General features: G+C 39.2%; 1 protein-coding gene across 1 annotated transcript in view; it reads right to left on the reverse strand.

Annotated features, from left to right (window-relative positions):
* Positions 1-1,688: 1,688 nt before the first annotated feature.
* LOC139733211 (uncharacterized) overlaps positions 1,689-12,047 on the reverse strand; it is a 30,329-nt gene continuing 19,970 nt past the window's right edge. The window contains exons 9-11 of the mRNA XM_071644048.1: positions 7,771-7,865; positions 4,710-4,940; positions 1,689-1,975 (exon numbers count right to left, since the gene is read on the reverse strand). Of these exons, the coding sequence (XP_071500149.1) occupies positions 1,912-1,975; positions 4,710-4,940; positions 7,771-7,865 (390 nt within the window). The 3' untranslated portion in view covers positions 1,689-1,911. The remainder of the gene's footprint in view (positions 1,976-4,709; positions 4,941-7,770; positions 7,866-12,047) is intronic.

A 12,047-nucleotide genomic window follows, 5' to 3' on the forward strand; every position in this document is an offset into this window, starting at 1 on the left:
CTATACAAGACTGTTGTTAATCACACAGTACACAGACAATATTACTGACCTTCGTTCAGACACAAGACAACTGCATATCATCATCACATACTCAAAATAATAATAAAAAAAAAGAGAAAACAAAGAGAGGTCATACAGGCATGTTTCTAGAGTCACAGTGGAAAAATAAAGGCACAAATGTCTTGGTCTACACATACAGTGCAGTGACTCCAAACTTACTAACAATGAAACACAACTCGACAGTACAGTTGAACCTCTCTTATCCGGCCTCCCTTTATCCGGATCTCTCTATTATACGGACGCAATCTCGCCGTGATTTAAAAAAAAAATAATTACGGGAGGAAAGGGGGATTCCCAATTCCTTGAGAACTCCTACACAAACACACATGAATTACATATACTTGATACATTTCTTACTAATTATTTAGGTAAATCATCCCAAGAATTTATAAAAGAAAATGATTTCATTCTTGCAAACACAAACCTCTATTTTGGGGTCTGTTACTGAGTGTAACAATGAAAAGGTTGCAGTATACACATTACTACATGTGGTACTACAATGGGCTACATCAGTACATGTGTATGTATATGTACATGTATAAAGCATTGAGTCTCCCGTATCCTGCCAAATCCCTTATCCGGATGAGCCCCGGTCCCGACTTGTCCGGATACGAGAGGTTCAACTGTACTTGATTCCTCCTCTTTAAGTGTTTCACAACAGTAGTCGGCAGTTCAAAATGACGAAATGGCTCTCGCATACAAATAAAATGATCCAGAGTGTTCCACATTATTAGTGTCAGACACAGAATTGGCATAGGCTATTAATGACTTCAAAATGCCCTCTTCATTGCTGATCAAACATATGATTATGCTATCAATGTTCAGCTTAATTTGGAGAGCGTAAATGGATTCTTAGATGTGTTTTCTAAATCATACGATTGAACATGAACACTTGAATTTGGTGTTGCTCTCCTACAAATTTTCATCTGCAGCCACTACAAAAAAAAAAAAAGGAAAAAAGAAGAAGCTAACATTCACTGAATAGTGGGCATTTACTTTCACTTGTTACTGTCACTGACACTAAAATTCCAGTTGTCAACATAAAAATAATACAAATACATTTGAGCATTTTTTCCTTGTCTTAAGAGTACAGGACAAGAAATGTTCACATCTACTTACACGCGTTTAATATACCTGCTGTAATCTCTCAGAGTTGAAGAGGGAAATATGTTTGCTCAGCTAATCATGTGATGTGGCAGAAACTCTGTTGGAAGAGTGCCTTTATCACTCAGACAATAAATGAATCTGAAGTTAATCTAAGTTCACTGGAGTCAGGACCATGCCACATGTCCCTGCGTATGGCGTTCAGTAAAACTCCTACTATTTTCCATCAACAAATCCCGAGTAATACCTCCTGTCAATCAGCCATCTAAATCATTTATGCTTATTCACAGACACTGCATCTTAAGAAGCTCTCCACTCAACATCAAGGCAATGTCATTCAAGGCTTTGCTAGCAGTATGGCCATTTAAAATTCCAGTTGTCAACATAAAAATAATACAAATACATTTGAGCATTTTTTCCTTGTCTTAAGAGGTATTTCACAACTGCCCATGTGAAAATGCTTAGATAGAAATTATCATAAAAACTATACTTTAACTTCATCTCTGTTATATAACTTTCCAATCTAGTATACATATATGTTGTTTTTCTGATACGACCATAAAAATTATAACACTGTATACAAAAAATGGCCACAGTTTGGTGTCCTCTTGCTCTTAACATAGGCATACAAATATTTGTAAATGTTTCCATATCCCATGAAAATATAATAAAAGACTGATAATACTGACAAATTGAATTCCTTGACTTTGCTGATGCTTAGGATTGGACGACTGGTGGAGATGAAGATCAAACTGTCTTGACAGTTCCTTCTGCTATCTTCTTGCGTAGGACCATGACCAGTCGCTCCAGTCTGTTTTTGAAAGAGAAGGAAAACGTGAAGGGATTTTGGAAGTCATATCTGATTTTTATGAAGACACCTCTTCATACTCATGTCTCTTCATACTCATGGAGCAATAATCCTGTCAAATTTGGGAATGATGAGTACCATTTGGAATGGGCATGAAACGGTCTGCATAATATTGATACTTTACAGCCGATAGAAATGCAATGCTTCTTTCTTGTCTGGACATGTAATTTGTTTGAAGAGGACCATTCCATGCAGGATTAAAGCTTGCATGATATGTGGTGAGCAAGAAGATTGTGTCTACAGTGGAAATGTGACCAATTGCTCCTATTATACATCATACACTTCAAACTACCATTGTTACGTCATATTCAGTGTGTTCCTGCACTCATGTTCACTAAATATGCTTGCAAATTCCAGATAGGTTCCCCTAATGATTTTATCTGACATACTGTTAAAGGTTTCACACAATATTGATAGCTTTTCTGTTTTACAGCAGTATTACCAGCTACTTCACTGATGCAAACAAGTGATGGACAATGCCACTACAGACAAGAATGCCAGGAAAAAAAAAATCTATATAGTACCAAACCAAATGTTCACCTTGCGGTATTCAACACTTTTACATTCAATTTGCCATGTACTGAATATCACTTTTCGGCATTTCGCCAGGCTCTGCAGGAAGAAGTGCAGCTTGCTTCTCTCTATTTTGTTGCATTTTTGAAGACCTTCTGGCATCTAAAAGTGATGAGAGCCATTTTTAAGTATCAGGGTAACTTTGATACAACAAAGACCTAGAAACCACAAGAAGTCACAGATTAGGATTCTCTGTATTGGACCAAAATATGTCACTTGGGTTGACCAGCTCCAATTTTTAAAGTTTGTCTTACCTGAGAAGGTAATCTTTTCTCTACCTTCTGTCAAAATTGGCAGTTTAAAACAGAGCCGAAATTAAGATATCAGCAGTTTTCTCTGGACCATATTTTGGTCACTAATACTTTGCACTGCACACTTGATGGCCCTCATCTTTACATCCTCTTCTCTTTGTTTTCTATGTCATGGCACCTCCTAACTCTCTCTTATTTCAATCATTTTTTGAATGGGTTGGGATGGTCGAACGTTGAATAAGTTATATATCTTAAACAAGAGACCCGCGGGTCTAGCGCTCACCTGAGTATCGCAAGTTCACCTTTCACGCAGTCACTAATCTAAATTATTCACAGCTCTACCAAAATTTGACCAGGCATTCTCAAGTAGAAGATGAAACTGTACAATAAGGGCCCAAATTTTTTAAGATTCCTTAATTTGGGGGGGGGGGGGGGGGGATTGGGGCCCCCTGGGGCCCTCTGGGTGGGGCATGGTGCCCATTTTTATAAATTGAGATCCTGACCCCCTAGGGATGCTACCTGCCAAGTTTGATGAAAATACATCATGAGGTTTTCAGGAAGAAGATGAAAATGTACAATTCAGGTCCCCATTTGGATCTTCCCAACCACCCCCCCCCCCCCCCCCCCCCCCCCCCCGCCCCCAAGAGGGGCACCCCTTGATCTCCTATGAACAAACTTGAAAATACAGTCATTAATGTACTCACTCATAGTATTATCTTACCTCTATAACTTCTGATTCTAGAGAAGATTTTTAAAGATTCCTTCATTTTGGGGGTTTGGGGCCCCCCTGGGGGCCCCCTGGGTGGGGAATGGTGCCCATTTTAAGAAATTGAAATCCTAACTCCCTAGGGATGCTACCTGCCAAGTTTGGTGAAAATGGGTCATGGGGTTCTCAAGAAGAAGATAAAAATGTACAATTTAGGCCCCATTAGGACCCCTCCTCACCCCCCTCCCCTGGGTCCCAAGGGGGGCACCCCTGATTCTGCCATGAACAAACTTGAAACTACAGTTATCAATGTACAAACTCATAGTATTAACTTAGCTCTATCACTTCTGGTTCTGGAGAAGAAGATTTTTACAGATTCCTTAAGTTTGGGGCGTTTGGGCCCCCTGGGGGCCCCCTGGGTGGGGCATGGTGCCCATTTTAACAAATTGAGTTCCTAACCCCCTAGGGATGCTACCTGCCAAGTTTGGTGAAAATGGGTAATGGGGTTCTCAAGAAGAAGATGAAAATGTACAATTTAGGCCCCATTAGAACCCCTCCCCACCCCCCTCCCCTGGGTCCCAAGGGGGGCACCCCTAATTTTGCCATGAACAAACTTGAAACTACAGTCATCAATGTACTAACTCATAGTATTAACTTAGCTCTATCACTTCTGGTTCTAGAGAAGAAGATTTTTACAGATTCCTTAATTTTGGGGGGTTTGGGCCCCCCTGGGGGCCCCCTGGGTGGGGCATGGTGCCCATTTTAACAAATTGAGTTCCTAACCCCCTAGGGATGCTACCTGCCAAGTTTGATGAAAATCGGTCTTGGGGTTTTCAAGAAGAAGATGAAAATGTAAAAAGTTTACGCACGACGCACGACGGACGACGCACGACGGACGACGCACGACGCACGACGCACGACGCACGACGCACGACGCACGACGGACGCCGGACGAAGGGCGATCGCAATAGCTCACTTGAGCCTTTGGCTCAGGTGAGCTAAAAAGCTTAGAGCTTACTCTTTTAAACTACGTAGAAAAGTGGAAATTCATTTTGGCCTACTTTTTGTGGGTCTTGAGCAGGGCACTCACACATGAACATGATACATTTCAGTGTACTGAGTCTGAGTGAGAAATATGATGTCTTACTGCTCATGCTTCCTCCTCAGTTGCTGGTTCTCTTGCTCCTTGACCTGTAGCTGGGCGGCCATCTTGTTGCGTTCCTCGTTGGCCCCGCGGACCTGGGCCGCCAGCTGGCTGTTGTTGAGCTGGGTCTGGGCCAGGACCTCGTCCCGGGCCTTCACCTGGTCCTCGATGGTGCCCAGGGTGTTGTTGAACTGGTCCCTCAGACTGGCCTCCTGGGAGAGAGACTTGTGGAGGCTGAGAGTGGGACATGAGCGGAGGAAAAGCAGAGGAGAATATAATAGAAAGATGGGCATGTGATGAAACAAAAGATTAATAGTTGTTGTTTCTAGTAAGTACTGTAAAAACCAGAAATTTTCACTAGCACGAAACTTTTGTGAATTTTGCAAGGAGCCAAGATTCGCAAAAGTAAAGTGCACTCAAAAGTTTTTTTTTCCACGCAATGCATTGAATATAGTACATGTAGTACATTCAAGATTTTGTTGGTCAGCAATCTGTGAAAGTTTCATGCCACAAAAAAATGGCCATTTGTTTGAATCTGTGAATATTTCTGGTTTTGAAGTAATTTAAGCACCAAGCATTTTACGTCAATGTTTTGTAGACCATATTATACCTTTATTTGAAAAAGACATTTAAAACAAATTCATGCACAAAGGGAAATATAATTCATATGCTTTAAACACTATCAGGGAATGCACTACAATCTCATCCTTCTCTCATTCTGGTGACCACTTAACCCTAACTTACATGGGGGGGGGGGGCATAATGGCCCCCCCTTGACGAATTCCGCGACCATTCCGGTGCGCAAAATTTTTTGACCGCGCCGCTCGTTGACTTTTTACTTTCAAATCTCGCGCAACTTTTGAGACCAAATTTGTCGTGCCCGGGCATACCGTTCCGAAGCCACGCCCCTACAAAAAATTTTTGTCAACCCCAAAATTGCTCAAAAACGTGATTTTGTGTACAAAGTCAATACAAATTGTGTTTTTTCAATCAATTCATATAAAGATTCATATTTTTAATTTTAATGGCTGAAATCAATTACTTTTAGTATAATTATGCTTCAAAAAATATGTATGACAAATTCTGCTGAAAAAACCAACAAAAACAAAAGTCAGAAAAAACAAAGAAATACATTGAAAAATTGGTAAAACAATAAAAAAACATAAAAAATTAATTTTGATACTGAATTTTTTTTTTTACACACAAATGTGCGGAATGTCACTAGGAATATTTACACCAAAAAATCAGCATTCCATAAGCTTTTATAAGCCAATTACAGACGAAAATGAGTTTTTTTTTGCATATATTTGCATAATTAATTAATCTAAAATAGAAAATGCAAATTTTTTTAAAATTTAACTGAACAGTCTTGTAGATTACATCCGGCTTTATGTTCAAGCAAAATTTTGCGGCGATCGCGCGATCAACAGCCGAGATCTGAAGGGGGGGCCATAATGGCCCCCCGGGAATTCAAGCTCGCTAAATAGCCCAGGTAAGTTAAGGTTAAATGCTTGAAGGAAGAAACCTGCAAGAGTAATAATGGCTTCTGTCTATGTGTAAATTAACAAAATCTCATCACACTAATAAAAAAAAAAAAGCTGTAAGAAGAATTTGCATGCTTATGAATAAGTGCATGTATGTATGTATGTATGTATGTGCTGGTATGTTGAGTGTGAATGTATGCATGCACATATACACATATAATGTTGTTGTGAAAGCTTGTGTCAACTTAATTATTTCTCTATTGAGGAAACATGTATACTTAGAGCTAAGGCAACACTCATCATTTGGCAGCATTCAAATGTGGGTGTCATTTTCAGAGATCTGCAAATCAAAACACCAGGCTAATCCGGCAGTTATGAATGTTTCTCTGCTCCACAAAATCAGATCAAATCGTGCCTTATTCATCAACGTTCAAAAACACGGATCCCATTTCATGTAATCAATTTGCTGACATCACACCAGGTGCGATTTCAAATAGGCGATGTCGGCAAACATCACAGCTCAAAATCAGACACTTTGTGGCATTTGCCGGCATTTGTGATTAAGCTTTAACAGTCGAACAATCTGCAAAGAATCAAAAACATTGTGGAGGTCTCCTCTCTGCATCCTACATGAACACAGGTGATGTCTGCAAACTGATCAGACCGTGGTGTTAGCGTGACAAATGTGAGAAAAATATTTATCATCTCAAAGACAAAAAGAACAGAAGTGCATTCATAGGAATTTACTTGGTCTCAACTGTGACAGCTTATATTTTCTTCCTTTTTTGTGCTTTCATTTTTTTTTTTTGTGACAGATGAGTAGACTGCTTTGATGAATGCTACACAATAAAGCTTGATGTGTGATAGGAAGGCGGGGATCTGGTTAGCAAACAAGCAACATAGAGCAAAGAATAGTCTTTGCTGTGCCGATCACAGCGGCTTGCAGCCTCTCACACAGAAACAGTCTCGGAGAGCAAGCTGCACGAAAAAGAAAAATATATACATATCCTTGCAAGCATTGACGGGCTATTAGGAGCAAATATGGCGATCTGAATACTTTGTATGGATCTACCAACAATTGTGCTGCATGGAACACCGACATCAGTCCACGGAAAGATGCAAAATACAAACTATCAGCTGCATATCGAGAGGAATGTATGGCATATTGTCAAGTCTAGAGAGTTTATTTCAGCAAAAGGCGGGGATTATAATTTTGTATGATAATTCATGCATTTAAAGGACCGGTACAAATTCCGCATCTGCGCTTCAAACCAAAAGAGATTTCTGTGTTGTAATACACCCTTGCAACATATACATAAATGGAAGTCTTGTCGTGTAATTATGCCTTTCACTGTGAAGTTGTTGATCTCTGTGACTTGTTAAATTTATGGGGACAGCTACCTGATCTTTGTTTGAAAGCATCTCTCTTTGAAATATTAGACAAGTATTAATGAGTGAACATCTTTAATTCTACATTTCTTCTTTTTGTGTGTGTGTGTGTGTATAAAACCATACACCAGAGCGAAGGAGAAAGATGAAAAGAAAGGGGAAGTTTTGGTATATCATGATAGATTTCTCACCTGTAGTACATCTTCAGCGAATCGATCTCACCCTTGAGTTTCTTGGCTGCCACCAGTGCCTTGTCCCGCTCCTCTCGTGTGATGTCCAGCTGCGCCTGGAGAGGGAAACAAACATACATGGAGCAAGCTATGAAAAGATATAATTGTTTTTCCATAGCACAATCAACTTTCTATCCAATTGTCTGCCATTTCAAAGATGATAGGAGAAATGTGGTTCACTATGTGCACATCGCACAAAGGCATGGCGTCATAAAGCTTGAATGTTTTTAGATCATATCGTGATTTGAAAATGGAGAGCAATTGCTTTGAGGCAATCTGTTCAGAACACTTGGCACTCACTACCTGATAAACACAATAGATATAGATACATGAGTCATGTTAGTTTACTCACAAACTCAAGTAAAAGATGTGACCATGTAATCTGTTTGTTGTTTTTATGCCTCCGCAACGAAGTGGCCGGAGGCATTATGTTTTCGGGTCGTCCGTCCGTCCGTCCGTCCGTCCGTACGTCCGTCCGTCCCGTTTTGTTTTTGTCGATATCTCAAGAACCGTGTAATGGTTTTACATCAAACTTGGTATGAGGGTATATCCTTGGGGGATAATACTTTGTGTGGATTTTAGGGTCACAGGGTCAAAGGTCAAAGGTCACAGGTTATTTTGTGAAAAAAAGATTGAAATTTCATGTTTTTCACCATATCTCGCAAATGGTTCAAGGTATCTTCATGGAACTTAGTATATATGCTTGTACCGATGGGCAGTGATTATCTAGGGAAGTTGGGGGTCATGGGTCAAAGGTCGGGGGTCAAAGGTCAAGGTCAACTTCTCAAAATATCACTACTTTCCTTAAAATGCAATATGCCTGAAGGGTTTCTTTTTTTAAACTTGATGTATGGCATGTATTACCCAATATATATTTTTGGGGAAGTTTCTTGCCAAAAGGTCAAAGGTCAAGTGAAAGTGCTAAATTGCACTTTTTCCTCCATATCTCGAAAGTAACTCAAGGTATCATCATGAACATATTTATGCATGTTCAACCTAACAGTGATTCTCTTTGGAACTGTGAGGTCAAAGGTCAAAGGCCAGGTTTAGATAATGCTATTTTCCCATTTGATACTGAAATTATACTTTTTCTCAATACCTTGAAAATTACTCAATGCATAAACTTATAAAAGGGTCAAAAGTCAAGTAAAAATCATCAGTTCCCCAAATACCTGCACTCCAACATTTTAATCATTCATCCAATTGAACCTAGTTCTAGGAAAGTGAACATTCAGCACATTTGTGTCAAACCTGTCATTTTAATATTTTGCCAATTGTGTGAAACTGTCATCACACATTGTCAAGACATTGTACTATAGACCTATTAGGAGAACCATGCATTATGGCGGAGGCATATCAGTAGCCGTAGCGATATATCTAGTTTTTTTGCATGGATCATCACACATATACTGTATAAGCTATTACTTTCTCAAATGAGGTCACAGACATTTTGCGACATGTTTTCGCACATTGACACTGACGCTATGGTAAATGCACTATTCCCCTAGCGCATGGCGACATTTTCGTGTGTTGCTAAATTCGCAATCCCACCGTGATTCGCGAAATTCACGAAAATTAAACCCTCATTAAAATAACAGCTTATACAGTATAACAATCGCAACATAATCAAACAACAGCACTATAATCACTATACAGTCACAGTAAGAAGAAATGTGAATATTCCTCTGTATATTTGAAGATTTGGAAGACATAAATAGAAGTATAGAGGCGGGAGAGAGAAAGATGATAAAGCTAAAATTAGATTGAGACTAAGAGAGGACTGAGTACACAGTATTCATCAGAACAATCAGTGGTTCTTGCCCGTAACTTGACGGACAAATGCGTGTCATCTAGTGCCCTACAAATGAGATGATGTGCGGTGTCGCCCTTCAACAGCTGTTGGCTTATCGTCATTAATTGATATTGCTCGAAAAGTGGCCCAATGTCACGGAGAACGCCCAAATAGCACAGCACACATTTCCACTTGGTGCGGGTAAAATCAATGGGAAGCACAACTACAGGGTAAAGCAAGAAAGAATTAAAAATGGAGACTGCCAATTGACTGAGCCAGAAACCCAGTATGGCTTTACCCACACAAAGCAGCTTTTTCTTTGCAAGCCTTGCAAACTTTTAGCTTGCTTGAAATGCTTCAGAGGTTAATGAAGGAAAGAAAAGAAAACAGAGTATTTTGAAAATTCATTTGAAGTTGTCGCTACTCTCACGAGAATATGCAATTTTGTGTTAAAATAGCAAGAGCCAATTTCTAGGAATTACATGTAATGAGAAATCAAATAATCATCAGTGAATGTGCTTTCAGTGCTAAAGAATAACCTTCCTGTCATCTTACAAGCCTTTTGCTCTCAGGTACACTTTAACAGTATAAAATAGGTCATCATAATAAAGCTACACATAACAATCTCTGTTAAATGTACACTCTCATGATTCAAAATGAAGCAACTGCCAGTAGTATTTTGGTTACTAGCTGTAGTACTATTGATGATCATATAACATCTCAAGTTTCGCTAAAACAGACATGACAAAAAAAAATAAGTGTAAATTTCATTCATCTAAAATACTCTGCATTAACAAGAGAGCACAATTCTGTACTATGACTATCTTTGGAAGGATGTTTTGAACCGCAACCTTCATAAATTTGATTTGAAAAAAAAAACTTCAAACAATTTGATTTCAGGCTTTCTAAAATCATATCTGACGTCTTTTGCCTAATCATGTCAACAGCTTCAAAATTGTACTCTGACAAAGACACTTTTGAAGGCTTTAAACCCACACAGTCACTTAAAAAAAAGAAATACACACACAAAAAATAACCAACAGAACAAAATTCACAATGAAAGAAATACACCAAAGTTACAGGTATGTATGACTACCCCATATTCTGTCATTTTTTTTGAGACGCTGTGTACATGTTGAAAGGTGGCCGGTGTGCCTGATTGCTGGCTAGCTATATTGGCAGGGTGAAATTACTCTGTGCAAACAATGCAATTATCGAAAATGGGATGAAATGTTCCCTTCTATGAAAAGCAATACACTGCAAATGAGAGCAACTGTTTCACCTTTAAAGCCAGGTGCAAATGGATGCATTTTCCTTCCCCCACCCACTCTGTGCCTTTAAATAGCCCATGGATTATTCCCATCTGAAGCTGCAGGTATTCTCTGGATCAGCTCAAATCTCAACATGTGCAGCGGAACCCTAAGGGAATGGCTCTAATGTGGAAAATTTTAAACAATGAATTAAAGTGGAATGAATTACATTAGACTGTCCCATGTGGACGGCTCAGGGGCAGACAAGTATTAGTCAGCTATCTGTGGACTAGAGGCAGCTAAGAGCCATGAGAATGCATTTTTATCTACATGCTACAAATTTGAATCATTCTCTGCGCTTTGCAAAAAATGTACGCAATCATGTTTTTTTTTTCTTTTTCTTATTCATGGCTATACATGTAAGGATCCAGGCATGCACATCTTCATGACTAGCTACTACTATTTTTTTTAAAAATCTTATCCTCCCATTTCTTCAGTTGCAACTACAAATGTTACTGAAATAGCATGCAGATTTAATATCTAATTTCAAAATTTGAAAATGAAATTTAGTACGTGACTGGTATTGGGATATTGAATAGGAAATGACAGGTAAGCACATTCACGCATAAACATGTTATAGGTACCAAGAGGGCATAGCTTGACATCACAATTACTTTGACGGAAAATTCATTGACCCTGCAAAGGTAAAACCAAACCAAACCAAACCCTATATAACTAGCTATCATCATATGTCACATGTGATTACTGAATGCTATACCTTTGTAGCTGCCAATCCTGCCATGAACAATATGGTCCAATTTCAATGGAGATATATACAGTTTGAGTGCAATGCAATAACTGCAGTTACTACAGCTTCAAGAAAAATGCTCAATGCTGATAGGTTATGGCCTTGGCTGTTGCCATAGTAACAGTCATCACATACCAGAAGAATGGGATGCTATTGCAGCAGTCTAGTGCTTGGAGTAAAATGTGAATCTGGGCCCCGTTTCATAAAAAGTTGATATGATAACAACTCTTGCTGGAATGTCAATTGTCATGGTAACAACATGAATGCAGCTTCCCGATTGGCTGTTGCTATAGGAAGTTGTCATTCCAGCAAGAGTTGACATCCTAACATCTTTTATGAAACGGGGCCCAGATCTCACTTATATGCTGAACAGAGAATGATCCATGCC

Source organism: Diadema antillarum, unplaced genomic scaffold (assembly GCF_040938485.1).
Source record: "Diadema antillarum isolate AM-2024a unplaced genomic scaffold, OU_Dant_1.0 seq00000463_RagTag, whole genome shotgun sequence".
In the NCBI taxonomy this organism is placed as follows: domain Eukaryota; kingdom Metazoa; phylum Echinodermata; class Echinoidea; order Diadematoida; family Diadematidae; genus Diadema; species Diadema antillarum.